This window comes from Haliotis asinina, chromosome 6, assembly GCF_037392515.1.
Source record: "Haliotis asinina isolate JCU_RB_2024 chromosome 6, JCU_Hal_asi_v2, whole genome shotgun sequence".
Lineage (NCBI taxonomy): Eukaryota > Metazoa > Mollusca > Gastropoda > Lepetellida > Haliotidae > Haliotis > Haliotis asinina.
The window spans coordinates 54409910-54437683 of NC_090285.1; the positions used below are offsets into that span (position 1 = coordinate 54409910).

Here is a 27774-nt window from a genome sequence, read left to right on the forward strand (position 1 = left end):
GACGACTTGAATTTCTTGGTGGAAGAAGACCTGGCGTGCTTCCGCTCCATGGATGCATGTTTGCTCTTAGGGTCAAAGTGATGAATCTGTTTCATCACAAGTAACTGAACTGAAAATCATCCGTTCTTTTGTTGATTTGTAATCATTGCATTACTTCTATGAGTGACATTTTGGAAGTTGGGAAGTACAAACATACAGACTTTATGGATAACAACTTCTTTTATTGTGAGAGCGACTTACACGAAAGAAAATACATAAAGTCTGTTCTACCTCATGGCATTACTTATGGCGACTCTTGTGAGTTTCATTTCCCTCGTGAATTCTTGGGACCCATCCGGCGCATACCTTAGACATGTGGAGATGTTCATGCAGGATGCTTACAACTGGTCCAGATGCCCTTTGTCCGCTCTCACTCATGGATGGAGATTCGACGGTTGTTTAATACCAGTGAGTTTTACATACGCATATATCACTTTTGTCCAGCATTCACTGTTTCTGTATTTGCAGGTCTTAGATGCCATCGAACTATTGAATGAAAAGGGCCATCAACCTTTCTTTGCGTCTTTTACTGCCTAAATATACATTAAATAAACAGATAATACGGAAACTGACCAAGTGTGTAACATGAATTATACGTCACTCGTGCAAAAATATATATTGATCGATAGCATGGTCCCTAGTATGGTGATCTACTTTCGGTTATTAGCGATCTATAGTCCGTGTTTCATATTGTATTATCTTCAATTACAACGTTTTAGTTTTTCATGCTAGTTTTATGTTTATATCTGTGATATTCTAGTATTTTACTGTCCATCGTTGGCAGGTTTTTATAATGTACATATAATCCTTCTTAAATGTTCTTGTCACAATATGGCTGAAATATTACCGATGTGACGTTAAATATTAACTCAATCACTATATTTCCCCGATATGACACACTTGCTCGAATATTTTAATCTCTATTCCTTCAGTACCATACACTTTTAATCATGCACATATCAGAAGTCATTTAGACTCTAAACGTTTTATAGTGCTTCGTACCACATTGCGAAAATGGGTAATTTTATATCAGCACTTAATGTATGAAATAACAATGTAACTGTTGGTTCGATATTAGCACAATGCCTTCGATTCTGGATTCACTAGCAAGTAGTTCTTGGAATCAGTTACTCAACATGACTCCCAGGCATGCACTGCGCGGTTCGTATTGGAGTGTTGTGTATGTGTGGCTCGTATCTATTGGGCTGATGCAGTTTAATTTACAAAATGTAACATTCGTCATAGGAAGTGTCTTGCGTCTAACAGTACCTTAAAGGTACATGTCCGAGTAGAACTGGGTTGTAGCCTCTGGACTGAGAGAATGAGGGAACGTTAACTAGTCCGGTGTATATGTCATGGCAATGTACAGTGCACCCTAGCTAAAATGCCCTTAGTTATAATGCCATCCTTGATATAATGCCATTTGCAAGAGTGTTTTGGAACAAAAGTCATTTTCCATGGTTATAATGCCAAGTACACTGGCTGCACGTAGTATCCATACCGTACCTGTTTAATTGACTTGGCTCAAATTAACTGACCAAAATGATTAATGCTTTAAGTAGTCTTGTAATCTCAGCAACACCTGCCGGCCAAATTGTCCACTCATTCAAGGTTCGGTCGTTCGTTCTAAATGAAACTTGCATTGACAAAATGCACAAAATCTTATGAATAATATAATGACATTATATGCTGAGTGAATAATGACAATAACAATACTTTATTACCCTTCAGGTAATTCTTGTGTAAAGCACAGAGCTCAAACAGTGAAATTATACAATCATTTTCATGACATAAAATAGATCACACACATATAACGCGCTAACAAGGTAAGACTAACACTAGGAATCCTTTAAAAGATAAATACGTGTGGGAACAAAGAAATTCATGGCACGATTGGATTTAAAACGGGGTAAATTACAACGGCGCTCAGATAGAAGTAATTTATACTCATAGCAGATCAGATATAATCTTACGGGCTCACTTGAGAACTCTTTTTTCATATAAGTCATTTCGGATAGCAACAGATACGCCTCCAATTTTACTGGCGAATAAAATTATTCGTGCCAGACTGTTTTTAAGGGACACGGTGCCAGCATTGTACAGAAAAGGGCAGAAAACAAATGCATGCGTGCGGACGGTGTATCGATTAACAGTTTCCAAGAACTACTGACCTTTCTGGAAATCTCAAATTCACCGAATCCGAAATAGAAAGCAGTGCGCTAATATCGAAACAACAAATATGTTGATATTGTCATATAGGTTTTAACCCGCTATCAAGCATAAAGTCAGGTATCAAGCAAACAGCTTCTCTGTGTTTCGAGTAGTTTAATAAAAAAGATGTTTGTTTACATTGTAGAGCACATTAGAGGTATCCATTTCCATGTTAATTATTCATATGTTACATTACAAATAGTGAATTGCGATGGATCTACAAAACTTCCTATTGGTAGTCATTGATAGCGTCCTGTTGATGAGTCAATAGCAAAGCAGTGACAACGAAGAAGACATTTCATTTTGAGAAATACAACGATATAGACATCTCTTCACAAATGTTCTCAATCAGAGTATGTAGCAATATTTCTTCAGAAATAAATCAGTGCAATACCTATTATCATAAAGTACCTTCAATATATCTAACCATGTTACCCTATGGTAATTCAAAAAACTAGATATTGGTTAGCATGTACAAACATAGTTTCAGTATATTCACTTTTTAGACTGATCTGTCCTTAGCTTGTCTAATGGTCTAATTTCATATTTGACATTACTTTCTGAAGGTCAGGGACATCAGTGTCTAGATCTACATTGCATATTTTACAACCAGGTGTTTTCCGTATGCCTCCTGTGCTGCTTCCTTTCCCGATCACACCAGTTTTAGTCCGCTCCAGACCCGATATGTCCACTTCATTAGTATAGAAGACTTCCACCCATACTTTATTCTGCCGGAGAGTTTTGTAGGTGCTTCCTTCCTTCCCCAGAAACTCGTTCTTTCGTTCATCCAAAAGTATGAGTCGATCCTTACAAAAGAGGTCAGCTTTTGTGTCCTTCTTTGTAAGAACCAGTATGACGTAATGGTTATCCCTTTGACCATCCATGCAGTAGAAGTCGGCGAAGTACAGCCTGGTAGAGTCATCAAAGAGTCTCTCAAGGGGCACCGCTACTCTGGTGTCTCCGTATGGTGATTTGTCTGGTAGATCACCGTTCCAAAGGGTCACCCCGAAGAACACACCTTCAAGTTTCCCGTTTATGGGACATCTTGGATCCCCGCCGCCGTCCTTCAGTTGTGGCTTCATGATGCTCTTTTCAAGTGTGGAGAAATAGGCCTTGGATTTATTGCGGTAGAGAAATTTGACTGGATTAGAATACTGTCCGGAACAGTGTTGTTTAGCCTTTGTATGGAGTGCCTTAAGATGATCTGAAATAAATGTATTTATTCCAATAATTATTTGTAACAAAAATAAAAACTCATAAACCAATAGCTAACCTTCAGGAAAACAAATTCTTTTCTCTACCTCCTTTTGCGCTAAGTAAAACGATTCAGTTTACAGATGCTAACATTTCATTCAGTATTTCATACCATAAGGTTTACAGTGCGATGTTGATTAGAAATAGTAACTACACTAGTATGAAACAGTGACGTCAAATGGTAAAACGAGAGAGTATGTGTGCGTGCGTGCGTGTTAATTGAACAGACATTGATTGTTTATCTTTATGGTTGTGAAATGAATGCAAAATATTTCCAAACACTAATGTACTTGTTTGACCATTTACAATCTCAGATAAGAACCATTTTCACACAACCATCAAACACAAGCACTCGAGAAATCGTCACTGTTCCTTAGGGTTTCAGTCACTGAACGTGGTGAACATAGGTATTGTTATCTCTATCATAAAATCTGTCATATGAAGTTAACTCCCAAATAATCTAATAATTCGTGTCTCCTTTATATGGTGATGCTGGTCCAGGTCCGATTCCACACATGAGTACCTTGTGTGAATCCCATTTCCGGTCTACCCCGCCCTGATATCGCTGGAATATTGGGAATGTTGCAAAAGGCAGTGTAACCTAACACTCACTTACTCTCGTACTAATTATGAAGACAAAAAGAAAATTCCGCTCGCATTGGTAAAATCAGACGAAGGTTAGGCTAAAACCTTTAACTTAAGCTTCAGGTATCGAATTGTGGTTCATATATAATTAAAAAGGCTGCTGCCATCTACTTCCATCTGCGTGTAAATGCCTTTCTTTCGGTTCACATTGCTGCTGTTAGTGTTACAGCAATCCAGCCGTTCAACGTTTGTTATCGCTGTATGGTTGCTGGAAATCTACAATCATGACACGATGGACAATGGTATGAACAAAAATGGTTGAGATAAATTAACCCTTTCCAGTTGATTAGGGTACAGGTGCCTTTTTTCATGTGATTGAGATAAACATACCTGTACTGTGTATCATACGACTCTGAGAAGTACGAAAAGAGCATCGTAAGTACCTGAAACAGTGCTTGGTCCTTCTGCCATGTTGATGTTCTGTTCATGTTTTGACAACCTCAACTTCCCTGCATACATTTATACGTCAGCACTATAAATAGTCAAGGACGTTTTTTAAGAACTTCATGTTGAACTGTAAGCTGGTGGAATGTTGACGTCATGAGCGTTCGGACTAACAATGAATTGTAATTGGTCCATTTCTTAGGCACAGTTAACCACAGTGCAGTTGTGATAGTCAGCAGTGCTAACATGATCCCCTCAATGATCATTCGAGTGGAATTTCGTTTTACATCATCTCATCTCTAACCACTCAGAGGAACATATTCGTTATACTCTATTATCCAGAACACGAAGTTTTTTGTTGTTTCAATATAAGCGCACTGCTTTCGATTTCAGTTTCATTGAATCTGAGATTTCCAGGTAAGTCAGTATTTCTTGGAAACTGTTAATCATTTCACCCATTGGCGGCATGTTTCGTGTTGTGTTGTTGGGTTGTCAAACATTTACTCTTATCTCCAACTTTACAGAATAGGCTTAGTTTTCGTTGTTTCGCTAATGCAATTTAATTTACAAAATTTAACACTCGTCATTTATTACTGTCTAGTTTCGAATTGAAGTTGGAACCTTAAGGGTACTTATAGCCCACGGACAAATGTTCACGTTCAATTGTGTAGTAACATTTATTCAAAAACTACCTGCAAATCAATACAATAACTTTTCTTTTTTTTAAAAAAAAAGTACTTTTAATATCCCTAGCCATGTTACCCTCATATTAATGCAATGTATTCGAGTTATACATTTACACGTTACATATGTAGCAAAAAGTATTAAGTTATGTGAATTGTGTTAAAGCAATATTTTCCTATCTTTCCAATAGGTAATATGGTGATGAATCTACAAAACTATCCATTGATGGTGATTAATAGTGTCTTGTTGATGGTGGAGTGACACAGCAATCACAACGATCAAAGAATAACTATTTTCAAAAGGTAGGTTCCATATCTCCGACCATGTTACCCCTATAGTAATGCTAGTTAGATATTGGTTAACATATACAAACATGGTTGACGTATTCACTTTTCAGACTGATCTGTCCTCATATTTCGTCACGTAAGCATTAACAGTTCTTTCTGAAGCTGAAGGACATCAAAGGAAATTTGTCACTGAGACTGTCTTTCCTCGTGGAGGGTTGATCCAGAGTGGTGTGGCGGGGTTATGGGGTTATTGTATAGCAAGGCTGGGCTGGAGCATCAAATTATTGAAATGTGGCTCATTACTGGTTAAACAGCCTACAAGCATCCACCTCCATTATATAGAGAGAGAATGAGTGAAAATGCCTTAGCTTTTCTTCATGCTGCTGTTGTTACTGTTATGTAAATTTTGCCTAACCACGTTTGTTGCCCGAGTATGGTTGGTTCCTCTAGCAGCAACAGCTTTTACATGGCGACCAATAGGTGACCTAAAATGGTTGAGATAATTAATACATTCCCCTTGTTTGGGATTCAGATGCCTTGTTTCCTGTGATCTAGGTAAGCATACCTGTACTGTGTATTATACGAATCTGTTTGAAAAGTAAGTAAAGTAAGTAAAGATTATTGTAATTACCCAAATCAGCGAGTGGTGCCTCTGCCATGTTGACACGTTGCTGGTGCACTGTTGTAGTGACAACGTCGACTTCCCTGCATACATTCATACGTCAGCACTATAAACACCGAATGACGTTTTCCCTGTCATGTTGAAATATAAGATGGTGGAATGTGGGTGTCATGAGCGTTCGAACAAACAATGAATAGTAATTGGTCCATTTCTTAAGCGCAGTTAACCACAGTGTGATTGTGATAGTCACTAGTGCTAACATGATCCCCTCAATAAGCGTTTGAGTGCAATTTTGTTTTGCATCGTCTCATCTTTGACCAGAAGAGCGTATTAGTCATACTCTATTATCCAGAACACCAAGATTTTATCATATTGCTAAAAACCTGAAGACAGTTTGATACCAGTTTATATGACATAAGATGTGAGCAGCTTTAAAGATGGCACTTTCAAAGTACTTTCAATGTACTTTATTTTTACCTTCACACGGCTGGCCATTGACTGTGACCCTCCCAACATCTCCTTGAAGGTCCTGAAATCGGGCACCTTCCCCTTGAATGTGCTGAAATATTATCAATTTTTATTTCTAATACGAAAAGAATGTTGACATAGACATTAACATATAGAAACCAGAACCGGATTTTTTTTAAAATGTGAGGAGTTCGGCAACTAACGTGTACTCTTGAATTATTTCATGCATGAAACAATTGGTTTTCCCCTTTGATGAGAGTGTTGGATAAAAAATGATTTGACTTTGCAGCGAAATGATGTAGCTGAACGAATAGTATTGAATAATAACAATAATAATACGAATTGGGAGGGTGACCCAGAGACTAAGACTTAAAACATACTCCTTTAGATTCATTCTTAATATGGTGAATAAGCACTTACCTTGAGACGTGGGAAGAGGCTCAGATCGATTTCTATTCTGTCGTATTCCCACTCAATCTAATTACTGTTATCGTAGTATAAGGGTCACCATGTACGTGAGTGTACGTGCCCCCACCACGCCTACATAGGATTTGTCTTTGGGGGAAGCTACATCGTCCATTCATGGACGTAGCATACACCCCAACGACCAGTAGAACTAGTATTGATATCACCCTTCCTTGACCAATGCAATACCACAAATGGCGAAAAGTGAAAAAAAGAATACCCCAGAACGTCACAACCCATCATAACTTTCATGGAAAGCACGTGCATGAGCGGTTCCCTTTTGATCTCTTTATCTCTCAGGATCAATGTGTGACTCTGTGTCCATCATCAAACACATTCATATGACTGCCCCCATAAACTTGTAAATACATTGTTTCTGTCCAACAGTCCTATACATTCTATCTATGCTGACATAAATGTCATTACCAATTTAATTCATCGAGCGTATGTGAAAAACATTGTACCGTTGTCTAGTGGGGGCCAAATTTTCTTCTTTGTAATCATGTTCTTGTCAACACCATGTGTGGTAATGTAGACATGAATTATTGTTTGGGATCTGAAACTAATTTGATAATTTAATCTCTCAACATGACACCTCCTACCTCGGATTCATATAATGTCTGGGCGAAACTCTTGCTAAACATTCTTCCTCTTCTAAGTATATACCTAAATTTCAGCAATATCAATACCAACAAGAGAAGAAAACTATTAATTTCAATCCTGATAATGGGGAAGATTATAATGAAACGTTTTCTATTCATGAACTCCATACTGCTCTTGATCAAGCTCATGACACTGCTACAGGAGCTGATAACATACATTATCAACTCCTGAAGCACTTACCAGAATCCTGTTTAGAGACACTCTTATCAATTTTTGATGATATTTGGACTTCCGGGAAATTTCCTTCTTCATGGCGTGATGCTATAATTTTACCAATACCTAAACCTGGACGTGATCATACGGATCCATCCAATTATCGTCCGATTTCATTAACTAGCTGTGTTTGCAAGACCATGGAACGCATGATAAATAATCGGCTTTGGAAACAAATAACCTTATCACAGATATACAATGTGGTTTCCGGAAAAACAGAAGTACTGTCGATCACTTAGTGCGTTTAGAATCCTTTGTGAAAAACGCATTGATTAATAAACAACATGCTGTGTCTATCTTTTTTTATCTTGAGAAGGCATATGACACAACCTGGAAGTATGGCATTCTGAGAGATTTACATGATTTCGGTTACCGTTGTCCTTTGCCTGAATTCATAGGCAACTTTTTAAATAACAGACAATTTCAAGTTCGCGTGGGTTCTACCCTGTCTGATCATTATAATCAGGATCAGGGTGTTCCACAAGGCAGTATCTTGTCAGTCACACTTTTTAGTATAAAGATAATCGGTTTATCAAAAGTTTTAAACGATTCAATTGATGGATCGTTATTTGTGGATGATTTTAATATTTCTTGTCGTGGTATGAATACCATTGAACGGCAACTACAGTTGTGTTTAAACAAGATTAATAAATGGTGTCTTGAAAACGGCTTTAAATTTTCTAAATCGAAAACTAACTGCATACATTTTTTTCGTAAATATAAACCACATAAAGACCTGAACTGTCTCTTGTTGGGACTCCGATTAAAGTTGTGAAGGAAGCTAAGTTCTTGGGTCTAATCTTTGATTCACACTTAACGTTTTTACCGCATATTAAATCACTTAAAACTAAATACGGCACCCGTGAACAGCCACCTCCTCGTGGTGGGTGCTGGGTAACGCTAAGAGCTGTTCAAACCCCCGTGTGGACCCGGGTCAAATAGGTCCATAGCACCCCATTGCTGGTCGCAAGGAGCGACCGAATTGGGCAACCTGTTTGCCGTGGGTTGCGTCCCGTGTCGGCGGAGGACGGTAGTCTGGTGGTTGAGGGCAACAGGAACCTGGAACCGTGTTCCTGTTGCTCAACACACCACTTTGGCCCTTACTTCACCTAGACGGGTGGTAGAATCGGCCCGATTCTATCAATCGGCTGGTCACGCCATGCCCTGTGCATAGCAATTATGTTTTGCACGCTTATCTTATTGGGTATTGGTCATCTTGATTTATAGTATACAAATGATTGCAAGATAAATTTGCCTAGAGTCCTATGCCAGAAGGCGGTGGCTCATGGGCCAATCTGGCATTATTGACCTCCGGGTTCTACTTGTCATCAGGTAAATGTCTAGGGCGGAACCAGCCTTACTTTCACTCTGTTTGACTATTGTAGCTACCTGTGTCTCTTTTGCTGGAGTATAGCATCCCTGTAACCCTGGTGCTTGTAGTTGGCTTCCACTTCGACACCGTCCTTGTTGACACTCCATGGTGGGTGGGGAGCAGGGATGTTGAATCTTTTCCCTTATCATGGCAACCTTACAATACACTGGTTCACGATCGAAAAGTAAAAGACGGCATCTAGATACAGAAATCATTTCATCTGATGATGACAGTGTCTCACAGGTTACTGCTGACTCATGGCCGCGGTTTCTGGTGGTCGATGGAATTAATGGTACACCCCTTAAGATTAATCCTTTTGTTGTTTCTAAGGCTGTTGAAGGGATTTGTGGAGACGTTAAGAACGTATCGCGTTTACGAAATGGATCCCTGCTAGTTGAATGTTTAAGACGTCAACAGTCTATCAATTTACTCAAAGCAAGCCATTTTGGAACCACTGAAATTTCTGTCTCGGTACACAAATATCTCAATTCTTGTAGAGGTGTAATCCGTGATCGTGCTAGATGTCTGTCTGACATGTCTGAGGATGAGATAGCGATAGAGCTGAAGTCTCAAGGAGTAACATCTGTGAAGAGATTTACTAGGAAGGAGCAAGACAGGATTGTTCAAACGACCACGTATCTTCTTACATTTGCCTTACCAAAAGTACCACCATCAATTAAGGCAGGTTATTTCAACATTGGAGTCGATGTGTATATACCGACTCCACTCCGTTGTTATAACTGTCAGAAGTTTGGACATGGGGCCAGGTCCTGCAATAAATCTCCAACATGCTGTCGTTGTAGCAAACCTCATGAAGGTATGGATACCTGTACAGATGATATTAGGTGTGCTAACTGCAATGGTGACCACTTCTCTTCTTCAAAATCCTGTCCATTCTTTCAGAAGCAATCCCAGATTATCAAACTGAAGTATACAAATAATATTTCTTTTTCGGAGGCAACAAAATTACTGACAGCTCAGACTCATACAACTCAGTCACTTTCTCACTCTTATTCTGCTATTGTTACCTCTTCACAGAGCAAAGTTGACAGAGCATGTCAGACAGACATCTGCTGGGTCACTGATAAACAATCAGTTACTCCTGAGGACAACACATCATCAACGTTGGCTTCACAGACTGTTATTCAATCTGGACCTCCGCTTGCTCGAGAGCCCGAGACAGTGGAAAACTCACAAAATAGTGTAAAACTAACTAACAAGGAAAAGAAACAATCAAAGAAGAAAGGATCTAGGACCCTCAAACATGTAGAGGTGCCTTCCCCAGTAACATCCCCTGTAGAGGTTCATAACAACTTTGAACCTCTAGACATGGAAGTCACTCCATCTCCGACAACTCAGCGGAGAGGATCTTCCTCAAGATCCCGATCTCCAGTTCAGCCTCCATGAGCTGTTCATTCAATATCCTTCAGTGGAACTGTAGAGGCCTTCAAAACAATTTCACTGATTTGCAACTATTAATTCAAGACTTCAAGCCAGCAGCAGTATGTTTGCAAGAAACGTATCTAAAATCCACGGATAACTTTCATATCAGACAATGTGATTCATACCACTGTTTCTCACCTCCCGGTGATAAAGCTACAGGGGGATCTTCTATCTTGGTGAAGCAGGGAACTATCCACAGTCTTGTTCCTCTCACTACCCCTCTTCAGGCAGTTGCAGTCCGTGTTACTCTGCATATTGTTGTTACCTTGTGTTCATTGTATATTCCGCCATCATCGACTCTGCAGCAATCCGATCTTCAGATCCTTTATGACCAACTCCCAAAACCTTGTATTATCATGGGAGACTTAAACGGTCATAACCCCCTTTGGGGTAGCAGTAACACCAATGGGAAAGGAAGAATTCTTGAGGATTTCTTCACGAATACTGATTTATGCATTTTCAATGATAATTCTCATACATATCTTCATCCCGCGACAGGTTCATACTCCTCTCTTGATTTATCTGTTGCTGATTCCAGTTTATACAATGAATTTGAATGGTCAGTCCACGACGATCTTTGTGGAAGTGACCATTTTCCCACTATACCTTCAGCCATAAACCCCAGTGACGCTGCACCGTCGTCTAGATGGAACTTTAACAGGGCAGATTGGTCCTTATTCGACACCTTATGCACTAACAGACTAAAACCAGAATTCTTTCTCAATGTGTCTAATCCTATTCAAATGTTTTCAGATGAATTAAACATGATTGCCGATGATTGTATTCCCAAGTCCTCTATGGTTCCACATATTCGGAAGCCATGGTTTACTATTGATTGCAAACAGGCTAGAAGGGCTAGAAAAAAGGCGGAAAAATATTTCCGTCGACATCCAACCGTCCATAACTTAAACCAGTTTAAAATTTCAAACGCCCAGGCTCGTCGTACATTTAAACAAAGTAAACGACAGTCATGGCGAAATTATGTTTCTAGAATTAACTCACGAACACCTATTTCTAAGGTATGGAATATGGTGAAGAAGATAAAAGGTAAAGGTTCCAAATGTAGTGTGCACCATCTTCAGGAGGGTGACACTCTTTTAACCGAAAAAGCTGATATTGCTAATAAACTAGGTGAAACGTTAGCTAAACATTCCTCTTCATCCAATTATTCACCGACTTTTCAGAAATTTAAAAACCATCAAGAAAGAAAGACTAATAATTTTAATTCAGATAATGGGGAAGATTATAATGAACTATTTTCTATTCATGAGCTCAATGCTGCTCTTGGGCAAGCTCATGACACTGCTTCAGGACCCGATAATATTCATTATCAGCTCCTAAAGCATCTCCCTGAATCGTGTTTAGAAACATTATTGAATATCTTTGACAGTATCTGGACATCTGGCAACTTCCCACCATCATGGCGCAATGCTATAATCATTCCTATTCCTAAACCTGGCCGGGATCATACCGATCCATCTAATTACAGACCAATTTCTTTAACTAGCTGTGTTTGCAAGACAATGGAACGTATGGTTAATAATCGTCTAGTCTGGTACCTGGAAACCAACAACCTCATCACTGACATTCAATGTGGTTTCCGGAAAAATCGTAGTACGATCGATCATTTGGTACGCTTAGAATCTTTTATTAAAGATTCCATGCTAAATAAACAACATACTGTATCAATATTTTTCGATCTTGAAAAGGCATATGATACTACATGGAAGTATGGCATTTTGAAAGATCTCCATGATTTTGGTTTAAGGGGTCGTTTACCCCTTTTCATATCACAATTTTTAGAAGATAGACAATTTCAAGTCCGAGTGGGGTCTACCCTGTCTGATCATTACAGTCAGGATCAGGGTGTCCCACAAGGCAGTATTTTGTCCGTCACATTGTTTAGTGTTAAGATCAATAGTTTGTCAAAGGTTTTAAACGATTCACTTGATGGATCTCTTTTTGTGGATGATTTTAATATTTCTTGTCGTGGAAAACACATGCGTACTATTGAACGGCAACTACAATTGTGTTTAAATAGAATTGATAAATGGTGTCTCGAAAACGGTTTTAGGTTTTCTAAATCCAAGACTAATTGTATACATTTTTGTAGAAAATATAAACCGCATAAAGATCCTGAACTGTTTCTAAATGGATCTCCCATCAAAGTTGTCAAGGAGGCCAAATTTTTGGGATTAATTTTTGACTCACATTTAACGTTTCTACCCCATATCAAATCCCTCAAAACTAAATGCCTGAAGGCACTTGACCTGTTGAAGGTCGTTTCAAATTGTAAGTGGGGAGGGGGCCAAGCTACCCTCCTACAACTTTATCGATCATTGATCCGTTCGAAACTTGATTACGGTTCAATTGTATATGGTGGAGCCTGTAAGAGCAACCTAACACTTTTGGATTCTGTTCACCACCAAGGTCTCAGACTTTGCCTTGGCTCCTTTCGAACATCTCCTGTCGACAGCCTCTATGTCGAGGCTGATGAGCCATCTCTTACCCAACGCCGTGCCAAATTGACCTTACAGTATGTAACAAAATTGTATTCCAACGAATCAAACCCTGCATATAACTGTGTATTTCATCCCTTGTATGAGGATTTGTACAGCAGGAAGTCTTCACTTGTTCCGCCTCTTGGTATCAGAGTGAAACCTTTCCTTTCTTCTGCTGGCATTGAGCTAGAAAATATAGCTCCTTCTCGTTTACTTTCTTCTCCTCCTTGGCAATTGGTTAGGCCACAAGTTGACCTTACACTGACAACATTTAAAAAATCAGAAACTAATGAATCACAATATAAACAAGAATACCATCAATTAAAAAGTAAATACAATACCTATAAATCCTTATTCACAGATGGATCCAAGGATGGTGGGGCAGTGGCTTGTGCCACAGTCATTGGGTCTAAGACAATCTCTTCCAGATTACCGGCTGACAGCTCTATTTTCACAGCAGAAGCAAACGCTCTCTTAACCGCTCTTAAATATATTGAAAGACACCCCAAACATAAACAATATATAATCTATTCCGACTCCCTTTCTTGTCTTCAGGCGATTAAAAACATTTCTTGCAAGCATCCACTTTTAATAGAAATAATTGAATTGTATAATGATCTTGCTACTGGCCAATACGACATTGTCTTTTGTTGGTTACCCAGCCATGTAGGAATTTCAGGGAACGCAATGGCCGATCGTGCCGCCAAGGCAGCACTTAACAAATCTGTGACACCACTTCTCATTCCTTATTCTGACTACAGAGCTAGTATTAGATCTTACATCCGTGACCTTATGCAAAAGAGGTGGGACACCCAAGTAGGTATAAATAAATTACATGAAATAAAACCCTATATTGGTTACACCTACTTGGGCTGTCAGTCCAGATTTCAAGAGGTCATTTTGCGACGATGTCGTATTGGCCATACCAGATATACTCATACATACCTGTTAAAAGGTGAAGATCCTCCGTTTTGTATCCCTTGTGATGAGAGAGTCACGGTCAAGCATATCCTGCTTGACTGTGTTGAATTCTCCATCACAAGGGAGAAATATTTCAATGTCAAAACCATCAAGGATCTTTTTAATAGTGTTAGTTCTCATTTACTTATTGGTTTTTTAAAAGAAATTGATTTCATGATTGAATTTTGATTAATAACTATTGTAGATAGATATATTTTAATGATTGGTAGTGTAAATTAGCAACTGGTATTGTTAGTGGCTGTATCCTCAAAGGGGGTTAAAGTATCGTAAAATTATTGTCCTCCTGAGAGGGTACGTAAGTCCCAAAACTTTCACAGTTTAATTTCCGCTTACCCGATTTTAAACGTAGTATATTTGTTCTTTTAAAAGTTGGCTAAACATTCGTACAATCGCCAGCGGCTGAAGGGATGGTGTAAATCCAACTAAGGTCCATGCAGGTAGCAAAGGTACTGTAAGACCCCATGGACCCTGGTATGGTGATCTACCTTCAGTTGTCGGCGGTCTATAGCCTGTTTTTATATTGTATCGTCCTCTATAGTTGAATTGTTTTAGATTTCATTACTAGTTTTAAATATTTTCTTGTGATAGTCTAGTTGTTTTACTGTCCTTCGTTGACAGATTTTTTACCATTCTCTATTATGTATGACATTAATGGTTCTCGTCACGATATGGCTGAAATATTGCCGATGTGACGTTAAATGTTAACTCACTCACTCACTCACTAAAACTAAATACCTGAAAGCACTTGACTTGTAGAAAGTGGTTTCAAATTCTAAATGGGGAGGGGATCAAGCTACCCTTCTCCATCTATATCGATCACTCGTACGTTCTAAACTTGATTATGGCTCCATCGTATATGGTGGAGCCTGCAAAAGCAACCTTACACTTCTTGATCCTGTCCACCACCAAGGTTTAAGACTTTGTCTTGGGTCTTTCCGAACTTCACCTATTGACAGTCTTTACGTTGAGGCCGATGAACCATCTCTTGCACAACGCCGTATCAAATTATCATTACAGTATATCACAAAACTATACTCTAACGAATCTAACCCTGCATATGACTGTGTCTTCAATCCTCTTTATGGGGAGTTGTATAGCAAAACCTCTGCTCTTGTTCCACCTCTTGGGCTCAGAATAAAGCCGTTTATTGCTGCTGCTGGTATTGAGCTGGACAATATAGCTCCTTTTCGTCGTCTTTCTTCTCCCCCTTGGCAGTTGCTTAGGCCACAGGTTGACCAAACTTTAACATCATTTAAAAAATCAGAAACGAATGAATTACAATATAAACAAGAATATAATCAACTGAAACATACATATAACAATTACAAATCCTTATTTACAGATGGGTCCAAGGACGGTGGCACAGTTGCTTGTGCTACTGTCATTGGATCCAGAAAAATATCGTCTAGATTACCAGACAATAGTTCTATTTTTACAGCAGAAGCTAACGCCATATTAACAGCTCTTAAATATATTCAAAGCCACCCGAAACGTAAACAGTATATAATATATTCCGACTCTCTTTCTTGCCTTCAGGCTATTAAAAATATTTCTTGTAAACATCCACTTTTAATTGAAATTATTGAATTATATAATGATCTTGCCACTGGCCAATACGACATCGTCTTTTGTTGGCTACCCAGCCACGTAGGCATTTCTGGGAATAGGATGGCCGATCTTGCTGCCAAGGCGGCACTCAACAAATCTGTGACACCACTTCTTATTCCATACTCAGATTTTAAACCTACTATTAGATCTTATATACGTGATCTGATGCAGAAGAAGTGGGACACCCAAGTGGGTATAAATAAATTACATGCAGTAAAACCCTACATTGGTTACACCTACTTTGGTTGTCAGTCCAGATTTGAAGAGGTCATTATGCGGCGATGTCGTATTGACCACACCAGATATACACATGAATACCTTTTGAAAGGTGAGGATCCTCCGTTCTCCATCCCTTGTGATGAAAGAATCACAGTCAAGCATATCTTGCTTGACTGTGTTGAGTATTCCATCACAAGGGATCAGTATTTTAATTCACAAACTATGAAGGATCTTTTTAACAATGTTAGTCCTCATTTAATTATTGCATTTTTAAAGGAATTAAATTTGTTAACTGAACTGTAAATAGATAAATATTTTAAAATTGGAGGATTAAATTAGTAACTCAACTCGTTAGTGGCTGTACCCTCAAAGGGGGTTGAAGTACCGTAAAATAATTGTCCTTCTGAGAGGGTAAGTAAGTCCAAAAACATTTGAAGTAAATTTCAGTTTTCCAGCTTTTTAATCGTAGAATAGGTGTGTTTTTACTTTATGGCTAGATTTGTCTAAATTGCTAACAGCTGAAGGGATGATGTAAATCCAGCTAGGGTCCATGCAGGAAGCAAATGTACTGTAAGTCCCCATGGTCCTTAGTGTGGTGATCTACCTGCAGTTGTTGGCAACCTATAGCTCATTGTTATATTGTACTGTCCTCTGTAGATACATTGTTTTAGGTCTATTCACTAGTTTTATATTCTATTCTGTGATATTCTAGTCAGTTTTACTGTCCTTCGTTGACAGGGTTTTAGAATGTATGTGCTAGTAATTCATTTGTATTTTTAGAATTAATCGTTCTCGTCACGATATGGCTCCAATATTGCCGATGTGACGTTAAATATTGACTCACTCACTTACACCGTCTTGGGTCTTCTAGAACTTCACCTCCAGACAGTATTTACGTTGAGGACCATCTCTTACACAACGTCGTATACAATACATTACTAAGTTATACTCCAACGAATCTAACCCTGCCTATAACTGTGTGTTCAATCCACTTTATGAGGATTTGTATGACAAGAAGTCTTCTCTTGTTCCGCCCCTAGGGCTCAGAATTAAACCATTTATTTTTTCTACCGGCATTGAGCTGTAAAATATATTGCCTTCCCGTCTTCTTTCTTTTCCTCCTTGGCAGTTGGTTAGGCCACAAGTTGACCTAACATTAACATCATTTTAAAAAATAAGAAACAAATGACTCAAAGAAGAAATTTCATGTTTTGCTTGACTGTGTTGAATATTCCATTACAAGGGATCAGTATTTTAATTCACAAACTATGAAGGATCTTTTTAATAACATAAGTTCTGATTCAGTCATTGCATTTTTAAAAGAATTAGATTTATTAAGTGAATTGTAAATAGATAAATATTTTATTATTGGAAGTTTCAATTCGTAGCTGTGTTGTTAGTGGCTGTATTCTCAAAGAGGGTTGAAATAACATAAAACTATTGTCCTCCTGAAAGGGTACGTAAGTTCTCAAACATTCAAAGTAAATTCAAACTCTCGGCTATTTCAATCGTAGTATAGGTTTTCTTTTAGATTTATGGCTAGATGCGCCTAAATTGCTAACGACTGAGGGAGTGGTGTAAATCCAGCTAGGGTCCATGCAGGTAGCAAAAGTAATGTAAGTCCCCATGGTCCCTGGTATGGTGATCCACTTTCATTTGTTAGCAATGTATATTTTTATATTGTATTGACCTCTATTGATAAACTGTTTTAGGTAAAATTACTAGTTTTACGTTCTTTTCTGTGATATTCTAGTTGTTTTACTGTCCTTTGTCGACAGGTTTTTATAATGCAGTGTTCAGTGTTCTGTTCCCGTCACGATATGGCTGACACATTGCCGATGTAACGTTAAATATTATCTCACTCACTCACTCACTCTTTCATCAAATCTGTCACCTGAAGTAACCTTAGAAAACGATCTGTGAATAGCTGGACATCCTTATTGATAACGTGAATGTGTCTCCTTGATTAACGGCATCTTTATATGGGCGGTGGGTTAACCCAGTGGTAACAGCGTTCGTTCGTCACGCCGAAGGGCCGGTTTTGATTACCCATGTGGGTGGGTACAATGTGGAATACTGCTAAACGCGACGTAAAACTAAATTCACTTACTCAGATATGGCCCAACATATGGCCAAGATTCAGAAACGGAGTGAGAGAGTGAGTGAGTTAATATTTAGGTTCCCCTGGGCAATATTGCAGCCACATCCTGACGAGAACAATTAACAACGATAAGGTCTATATGTATATTATAGACGATGTATATTGTCGACGAAGGACATTAAAACAACTAGAATATCACAATTTGAAATAAAACTAGTGTGGAAGTTAAACCTTTATTCATCACTATTTAGACAATACAATATAAAAACAGGCTATACATCGCCAACAACAGAAGGTAGATCACCATACTAGGGACCATGTTTAGTAACGGACCAATGGTCGCTTGATTAGAAGGGGGTAGTTAATACTGGAGATGTATTCAAAACATCACAGCACAAGGTAACTGTGGATGAGTCGGTTTTTACACTATTATTTGTATTATTATAGCAGGTGAGATGACTTTTGGGCTGCAAATCAAACCGGAGTATTTCGTGTGACGGGTGGACGCTCCAGGTTCTTGTCTAACTCATCGTGTTAAGGATCACACATTTTGAAAAGTCTGTCGCCAATCTCTGAAGTATTAACACGTTCGATGGTATACATTTTTCTGACTCCGAGTCGTCGTGTTCTACAGAATATAGAACCTGACATCCATAAATGTTCAATATATTCTTATGCGCATCACTTCCAAAATGAATAGTCAATACGAACACCTTCAATAGCCACACATATGACTGTGTTGCATCTATGTCCCAAAAAGGGTCATGAGATTGCAGTGTCGCAAAATGTTTTCATGCTATCGCTCACCACTTAAGTCAATTCCACAGACATGGACATGGCACTGAAAACCGTAGAAACCGGGATTCGAACCGATCTTCTAGTCCATACGTGATTCATTACTGATGATGCTATATCATTATGATCATATCAAGTGGAGTTGCTTGAAGTACAATAGTGAATGGATTTAGATACAAACAGATTCATCTGGTCAAATAAAAGATGTTATAAAAGGGCGTGTCATCACTTCAACAAAGAGTTCAACTACATTATAAGAATGCATTTGTAACTTGTTTGTTTGACTAAAATTATATTTTCAGAGACTAATCATTAGTCTATCTGGTGGAGTACAATTACGTGAACGCCTTACTCGCGTGTCACGCTGCCTGTAAGTTGTGTGTTCAATCCAAGCGGCGCTGCCTACTACGCCCTACACTGGCGTCCAATTATACATTCTACGAACCGCTACCGTTCCAGGAAATATAATCTAGGTTATCGACTTTAACAGCCCTGCATACGACTGAGCTGTTTACAAGGCCTGTTATTGTTATCATTTCAATGTGGAGTCGTAACGCATTTCAAGCAGACATAATGGACGTGTGATGTAAGCATGAACAGATGGGATATCTGATATTAGGTACCCAAAATTGCGTGGCTGGTATGTATTGACAAACAGGGAAGACTTCCGTTTGTGTAATGAGATAACCAGTCAACGACCATCCGGGGTTGACGGTGTACAACCATTATCCTTCAACAGTCACTTCTTCTTCTCCTTCGTCTTCTTGCCACTATAAGACTATATTGTACGGCGACCTGTGCATGAGGGTTTGAGGACCAGACAACCCAGTAATCAGTATTTGGGCTTTGAATTTCTGATCTCCATCTTCTACCAGCACGAGAGTGAAAAAAAGACCTACAAAATATGAAAATAGAAAAAATCTTTTTTGACCTTTGGACTAATTGTGCAAAGTGTTTCAGTTTAAAATCAAATTCACTTGGCCTTGACATTCACGTGTGATACTATTTAACAATTACTATCGACAGCATGATATTTCGCAAATGGTCGCACGGTGGACTGGCACTGAATACGCTCGGACTGTACGGACCAGACAACCCAGTGATCAGTATTAGGCCACCGATACTTTTAAAACCTAATCCACTTGGTCTAGAAATTCATGTGTGATAGCGTTTAACAAATACTCAGTTACACACCTTGGAGTGATATGATCTTTACAACAGATACTACCAGCTGTTTATGTTTCTTATCAATCTCTTGTGACGTCATAAGAGGTTGGTTCTAATGTACTGCCCTAGCGTGACACGGCTTTATTATGGTGAGTGCAGAAAATGTTTTGAAAGATTTCTTAGACTACTAAAAGATACATGTACAACTGAAAGGATTATAGCCATGAAAAACAGAAACACTTACCTGGTGTTTTTGCTAGTACTGAGGACTCCTCTAATATCAATAGATGATTACAACCTCTTCCCAATGTATTCCCTAAGCTAACCTTCCAGAGCTGTGGCGATATATTATAGTATCGTTAATTGCGTTACTTTATCAAACGATAAATATATCGATATTTTTTTCATATCATGATGTATATCACCTTAAACTGTCAATGTTTTACTAGAACGTGATAGTAACGGCAAAATGCGCATGGTCAATTGGTAAAAAAATATACATTTTCAAATAATAAATTATCTAAAGATAAAATATCGATCATGCATCGAATCGAAGCATCCTTTGTATCGTCACACCTCCACCTATTTCTGTAATCACATGTCCTCTGTGTAAAATGCCATAATGTATATATTTATTTATATCTCTAAATACCTGAAGGATCTGTTATATACCACATGCCCTCTGTGCAAAATGCCACAAAACCTTACATTTCCATATATTTATATGTGATGTGATATATATTGCCTTGCCTCCTGTAATGTACCTGAGAACACAAATAGAATAAAAAACTGTGGCGTGTAAGTCAAATAGCAACTAATCCCTCGGCGTTCACCTTATTAAACTTGGGATGAGTTGCTATTTACAACAAATCGCGAGGGACATGTTGTTATTAGCTATATCAGATTCTGCTAATACTGACATGTGAGGGACAACGTTGTGACTGTCCTAGTTGAGACAGTTAAGCTTTAACGTCATGTTTACACAAAACGTAGTCAAAGGTAACACCATGAACTAAAAGAATAATATTTTTCATTTCATTTCAGATGGGATATTTAAAAATTAGTTTGCCCCATCAAATACTTGGAAGACATATTGAGCTTCAGTCTTTACACACAAAATGACTCACTGGACATGTTTCAGCTTCTATAAATTTAGAGACAAAATGACTCACTGGACATGTTTCAGGTTCTACAAAATGATTTTGCTGTTCCCATTCTTCCGCTCCTCACAAATGTCTTGATGCAATGACAACAGATCGACATAGAACACATTAACTCTTTATATGCAGCATATCCAACATCGAAATTAGGCGTAACGGTTTAGACTTCTCAGAACTTCTCATTTCTTAGTCAGTTGTGTATTTGGACACAAATCCGACCTACTGGCCTGTGAATACAAGTCCTATCCAGAAGAACTCTAAAGACACTTGAGATGACGGTATGATTTCAACTATACCTTGACGAAATCTTAATCAGTGACGAGTCAAATGGTGTAGACTGGTGGAAAAAGTCACCGAAAAAGAGACCTGAGGCAATTCCACAGAAACCGTAATAGGTTTACAAAAATGTCATAAACAATTGTACCATGTGCTTTTTCATACCGGTTGACATCCCAATCCGCCTCTCTCCCCCTCACGTCTACATTACAAATGACACACCCTCGAGTCTTCTGTATGCCACCTGGGGTGCTGTGACCTTGACCCACGATAGCAGTAAAGCTGATAGGTCTGTTTGAGATGTCAATGGCTTCTGTATACAGCACTTCCACATTTATACCTGTGCGACGCAGTGAACGGTAGGTGTCAGTGTAGGGTTCCCTTCTCAAATATATGTTGTCATAAGGCCGCAGCATGATGAGATGTCCTCTACAGAAATCGTCCGAGTATGACCCAGACTTTGCGAGGACAAGCGTCACATAGTGAATTCGGGTTCGCGATGGTTTGCAGTAGAAATCAGCAAAGTAAAGGTTGGCATAATCGTCAAAGACTTCCTTCAAAGGCACGGTCACTCTGGTGTCTCCGAAAGGCGACCTATCCGGAAGATCGCCCCTGTACAGTGTCACACCGAAGAAAAGACCCGCAAGTCTGCCGTTTATAGGATTGCGATAATCACCTCCGTGGTCCTTCATGCAAGGTTTCATTACGCTGTGGTGGTATCTCCGAATGTTCTGGAAGTAGGAGAATGGTTTGTTGCGGTAGAGGACACTCACCCTATCAGCAGGGAAACCATTGCCGTATGTGTCAGCCTTCTTCAGCAGCCTGTGCAGGTAATCTGCCAATCAAAGGTAAGCCTTGTGAAGAATAATCACTTGTTACATATGTGTAAAGGATACACTCAAATTGTTTTGCACAATATATATTTTATTGCATACCAGGAGACCGACCGATATATTCAGTGTTTCGCTGGGGCCTGTGTTTTGGTTTGTCGACACATTAATTTTTTTCAGCTGAGGATGTGTAGTCAAGTAATTATTTTCTTTTGAAATATATATATCTCAATATATTTTGCGATTTGGTTTGGTGACAAACATTTTTTTCAGCTTCCGACAGGAAACCGCACACATTTCAACAAAATATTTAGTACTCAAGATGCAATTATAATCCAAATATATTTATATGCGTTTAAGTAGTTTGTGACAGACAGTTGCTTATTTTACCGAAAGCCAGAAGCATAATTGTTTTTCAACAATTCAGACAGCATACATATGTCCAAAATGATCCAACAGAGCCCCAGCGTCCATATCTTTTAAGAAATATAGCAAATGGGCTAAATGGAATTATAGTCCAAATATATTGATATTCGAAGCATTTGGGTGGCAGTCGGTTGCTTAATTTTCGAAAAGAAAATTCCTATTTTGAACAATTTAGATAATGTACATAGTTTCTCCCCCTCCCCCCCTCTCTCTCTCTCCCTCTCTCTCTCTGTAATCCCAACACCAGCTGCAGCGTTCTTTCCGCTATAAGAATGGAATTATAGTACAAATGTTTTGAAACACAAAGCATTTCTGACTGTTACTTATTTTATCGAAAGACTGAAGCATAATTATCGTTTTCACCAGAAACAGCCCCTACCCCTACCCGTACATAAACACACTCTCAATATGTATATTGTATAAAGTCAAAATACATGTATATTTAACGAAGTATATATATACAGGAGTTTTCATGTTCCCCAGAAATGATCGTTCATTGAGGAACATATATCAAAATCAGGTGCAAGTTACACATACACATCTCAATTCCTTCTGAATAATCTAAATGTGGTGAGTGACGGGAAATACATAGACACGAGGAGATACGAGTAACCGTTTGACAACTCCATCACATACTGCACAGCGCATGCCAAACGACGGGCGCATTGAATATCAGTTTCCAAGAACTACTGACTTTCCTGAAAATCTTACATTCGCTGAATCCAAAATCGAAAGTAGTGTGCTAATAACTAAATAAGTATTGTTCTAGAGGTTTTAACCCTCTCTCAGGCAAAAAGCACACGAAATAGGTTTTAAACATACATTGTATTTGCAATGATAATCTATCGATATATTGATTTGACTTGCCAGGCTTCGGTCGGTCTTTTCGATGATTAACAAAAGTACATGCAGAAAGTTGGAAGCACAATGGGCGGGCTAACTTCTATATACCGTTTGAAACGTCCTACAATGAATGTTAGCCTACAAACACGAAAGCACGTAATTATGTATGCATTATGCACAATTACCTTTATCTGAGATAGCTGCCATGTTGCTTACAAATAGACTCGGCCAAGCTCCTCATAGCGGTGGCCTGTTTGTGGAGTACTCTGTACCGAAACCAGCCATCCACTGTGCATAGCAGCCTTTCAATCACACATTGATTGAAACACGGTGCACCCAGACCATTACGAAAGCTAACCAGTCACGACAGTCCTCACACAAAATACATTTCCTAAAAGCTAAATTGGTGTTTGTTATTCGAAATTTATGTTTAGAAACTTTATTAATTTACTCAAAAGGCCACAGTAGATTACAAAGATTATACTAAGAGAGTTACTCATTTGCACTATTTGTTTCAATGTAACATCGTATGATGAATAATATGAACAGTCTGTGATGCATCATGGAATTGATGTCATTTACACTATCATCTCAGTTATACCGACAGTTGGGTGTTTGACAAATGGACAAACACTATGTTTCTATCTCCAGTTAAAACGCAAAAGAATATTCATTTTCGAGCATCGCCAGAAACAGTTTCAATTATCTGTAAGGTTAAAATAGCGGTGAAAATTACACGAATGAGTCAATGAAAATTAGTGATGACACCAGGTGTCCACGGAAAGGATCAATAAGTCCTGCCTGAAACAAACTACGGCCTTATTTTAAATAAAAACAAACTCAAGGTCAAAGATGTTTGTTTACAGTAAAGATTTCATTAGAGTTATCCATGTCCATTTCCTCACTGTCAGTGCCTGCAAACAGGAAGTGAGTGAGTGAGTGAGTTTAGTTTTAAGCCACACTCAGCAATATTCCAGCTATATGGTGGCGGTCTGTAAATAATCGAGTCTGGACCAGACAATCCAGTGATCAACAACATGCGTAATTGGGAACCGATGACCTGTGTCAATCAAGCCAGCGAGCCTGACCACCCGATCCCATTAGTACATATGATACATTACAAATAGTGAATTGCGATGGATCTACAAAACTAATTGATAATCATTGATAGAGTCTTGTTGGTGGGTCAATGGCAATGCAGTGACAACGATCTTCAATCTTCTCTTCATTTCACCATCGCACTTTACAAATGTTCACAAATGTTCACAAATGTATGTAGCAACATTTATTCAGTAACAAATCAATGCGGTAGCTATTTTAAAGGGTACCTTCAATATTTCTAACCTTGTTATCCCTATAGGAAGTTAAGGTCACAGGCATAGGACCTATGTTCAAGAAGCTAATTCATCTGCATCTGAAAGTCCTAACAGTTACTGCATCGCCCGAAGAAGTTGAAGATTTTCGGTTTGAGATAGATCCTGGTCAGGATTTGATCATACCTTCTTCTTATCACTGTGTTGTATGAAAACACTCATGATCTGCAGCATCATGTAAAACCAGTGTCCTGAGAACGGAGGTGAACCACATGCAAACTGTACCGGAAATGGGGTAGCGCAGCATTGTGAATATGACAACTTGAAGTCTTCATATATAGGAGCGAAGGGAGCAAAGGTTGACAACGTACTTTGCTTGCTTCGGATCGAAAACTATTTTTCATCTCAAAATAAAATATCGCCACCGTCAAAGGTACACTATCATTTCCGAACTTGGTTGTGCTCTTCTTGTTGTTGTTGTTGGTGGTGGTGTTGTTGTCGTTGTTATTGTCGTGTTCGTGTTTTGTTGTTGATATTTGCATCGGAAAAGCTCCAAAACATGCCCGCAAGGTCGTTAAAAGCACTCAGTTAAACCCATGAGAACCGTTTTGTAAACAAACGCACTTGGGTGTAATTGAATCTCTCACCGTTCATGGCATTATTCTTATCAAGAACTTCATATCAACACAATTGTGTCAGTTATATGACGAGAGTGTGGAACATGATACAGAGAATGAAGCGCAAAGGTAGAAATTCTAGTGTTCATCATCTAAAAGATGGACACGACTTTGTAACTCATAAAAGGATGGTCCAAGTGGTGCGGTAGCTTGTGCCACTGCTATTAGATCCAGAACGTTATCTTTTAGATTACCAGTTTTCAGTTTTACCAGCAGATGCAAACGCAATACCAACAGCTTCAAAATATAGACAATGCATGATCTTTTCAGTCTCTCTTTCTTCAGGCTATTAGTCTTGCTTGCGGACATCTCCTTTTGATAGAAACTACTGAATTCTATATTGACCTTTCCACTGGCCAATACGGCTTTTTTAGTTGGTTACCCAGCCACATGGACATTTCTGGCAACACAATGACCAATTTTGCTGCTATAGCAGTACTCAACAAATCTATGACACCACTTTTTATCCCATACTCTGACTACAAAGCTTGCAATAGATCTTATATCCGTGATCAGGTGCACCCAAGTTGGGATTAATACATTACATGCAATAAAACCCAGTAATTGGTTATACCTACTTGGGGTATCAGTCCAGATTTGAAGAGGTCATTACGATGTCACAATGGCCATATAAGATACACTCACGAATACGGGCACCCGTGAACGGCCACCTCCTCGTGGTGGGTGCTGGGTAACGCAAAGAGCCGTTCAAACCCCCGTGTGGACCCGGGTCAACTAGGTCCATAGCACCCCATTGCTGGTTGCAAGGAGCAACCGAATTGGGCAACCTGTTTGCCGTGGGTTGCGTCCCGTGTCGGTGGAGGACGGTAGTCTGGTGGTTGAGGGCAGTAGGAGCCTGAACCGTGTTCCTGTTGCTCAACACACCACTTCGACCCTTACTTCACCTAGACGGGTGGTAGAATCGGCCCGATTCTATCAATCGGCTGGTCACGCCAAGCCCTGTGTATGGACTTGTACGTCACTCATGTACGTTAAACATGTACGTTTAATTTGAAAATGTTTTACATTTGGACTCGGTACATTTATACATATCAGATGTCAATGATTTGCAATGTGATGTTTTGCTCTTTGCCTAGAGTCTTATGCCAGAAGGCGGTGGCTCATGGGCCAATCTGGTGGATTAGCTATTTATAACTTTTCTGCTGGAGTATATCATCCGAGTATCCTTGGTGCTGCAAGTTGGAGACCCACTTGTTTTTAGCATTGTCCTTGTGATACTCCGTGGTGGGTGGGGAGCTCGGATGATGAACCTTAAAACACTAACTATGGCTTCCGAAACCCCTATGACCAAGAAAAAACGTCCTCTTGACACGGATCCTGATGTTAATGATCAAAGACCGTCCACATCTATTGACTATTGGCCACGTTTTATAGTACTTGAGACTGTTGACAAGACTCCCTTGAAGCTGAACCCTTTTGCTGTTTCAAAAGGCGTACAAGGCATAGCAGGAGATGTTAAAAATGTTAGACGTTTGCGTACAGGTTCACTTCTTATTGAATGTAGTAAGAGACAACAGGCAAATAACCTCCTGTCAACTAAATCTTTTGTTGGCATTCCCGTATCAGTCTCTGCCCACCGAACGCTTAACACCAGCAAAGGCATAGTGAGAGACCGAGACCGCCTTTTTGCTGATATGCTGGAAATTGATATTGCCTCAGAGATGAAGGAACAAGGTGTGTTGTATGTGAAACGTTTCACTACCCGTAAACACAATGAGATCCAACAAACAAACACCTATTTGTTCTCTTTTTCTACTCCGACTGCTCCCACATCAATAAAGGCTGGTTACTGTCAACTCAAAGTGGAAACGTACATTCCAAATCCATTGAGATGCTTCAAGTGCCAAAAGTATGGGCATGGCGTAAATACCTGCACATTGTCTGTTGTGTGCGCTCACTGTGGTGAGAAAACACACACAACAGAAGATTGTGACAGTGATTTTAAAAAGTGTACCAACTGCTCAGGTGACCATTCATCTTCATCGAAACAGTGTCCAATCTGGAGAGAGCAAATGGAAATAAACAGAATAAAGTATACCCAAAACATCTCTTTTTCTGAAGCAAAAAAACTGGTGAAGAGATCTGATCTTCCAGAAAGTTATGCTA

The 27774-nt window shown here is 39.1% G+C and overlaps 2 protein-coding genes across 5 annotated transcripts in view; both read right to left on the reverse strand.

Moving 5' to 3' along the window:
- Positions 1 to 23947, reverse strand: part of LOC137287188 (phytanoyl-CoA hydroxylase-interacting protein-like) — a 33933-nt gene extending 9986 nt beyond the window's left edge. The window contains exons 1-2 of one of the 2 annotated variants that reach the window (XM_067819365.1): positions 23843 to 23947; positions 21649 to 22393 (exon numbers count right to left, since the gene is read on the reverse strand). In XM_067819365.1, coding sequence (XP_067675466.1) covers positions 21649 to 22393; positions 23843 to 23864 — 767 coding nt within the window. In that variant the 5' untranslated portion in view covers positions 23865 to 23947. Of the gene's footprint in view, positions 1 to 21195; positions 22394 to 22778; positions 22801 to 23842 lie in introns of those variants that run through there. The other variant, XM_067819366.1, reaches the window with a different exon arrangement.
- LOC137287189 (phytanoyl-CoA hydroxylase-interacting protein-like) lies at positions 1734 to 6388 on the reverse strand. 3 transcript variants are annotated; one of them, XM_067819368.1, is made up of 2 exons: positions 6136 to 6388; positions 1734 to 3454 (listed from the first exon to the last, which is right to left on the reverse strand). In XM_067819368.1, exons 1-2 carry the CDS (start codon positions 6221 to 6223, stop codon positions 2778 to 2780), a joined length of 765 nt encoding a protein of 254 aa, XP_067675469.1. In that variant the 5' UTR covers positions 6224 to 6388; the 3' UTR covers positions 1734 to 2777. The 3 variants fall into 3 exon arrangements, with proteins under 3 accessions (XP_067675469.1, XP_067675468.1, XP_067675470.1); XM_067819367.1 differs by lacking the exon at positions 6136 to 6388 and adding an exon at positions 4533 to 4893 and having other exon boundaries at positions 1738 to 3454; XM_067819369.1 differs by lacking the exon at positions 6136 to 6388 and adding an exon at positions 4480 to 4776 and having other exon boundaries at positions 1741 to 3454.
- Positions 23948 to 27774: the final 3827 nt, after the last annotated feature.

Excerpts from the sequence above, each read along its gene's own strand:
- LOC137287189 (XM_067819368.1), bottom strand. The coding sequence starts at position 6,223 with ATGAATGTATGCAGGGAAGTCGACGTTGTCACTACAACAGTGCACCAG. Across the intron at positions 3,455-6,135 it reads GGCACCACTCGCTGATTTGG|ATCATCTTAAGGCACTCCAT; the intron begins GTAATTACAATA and ends CATTTATTTCAG.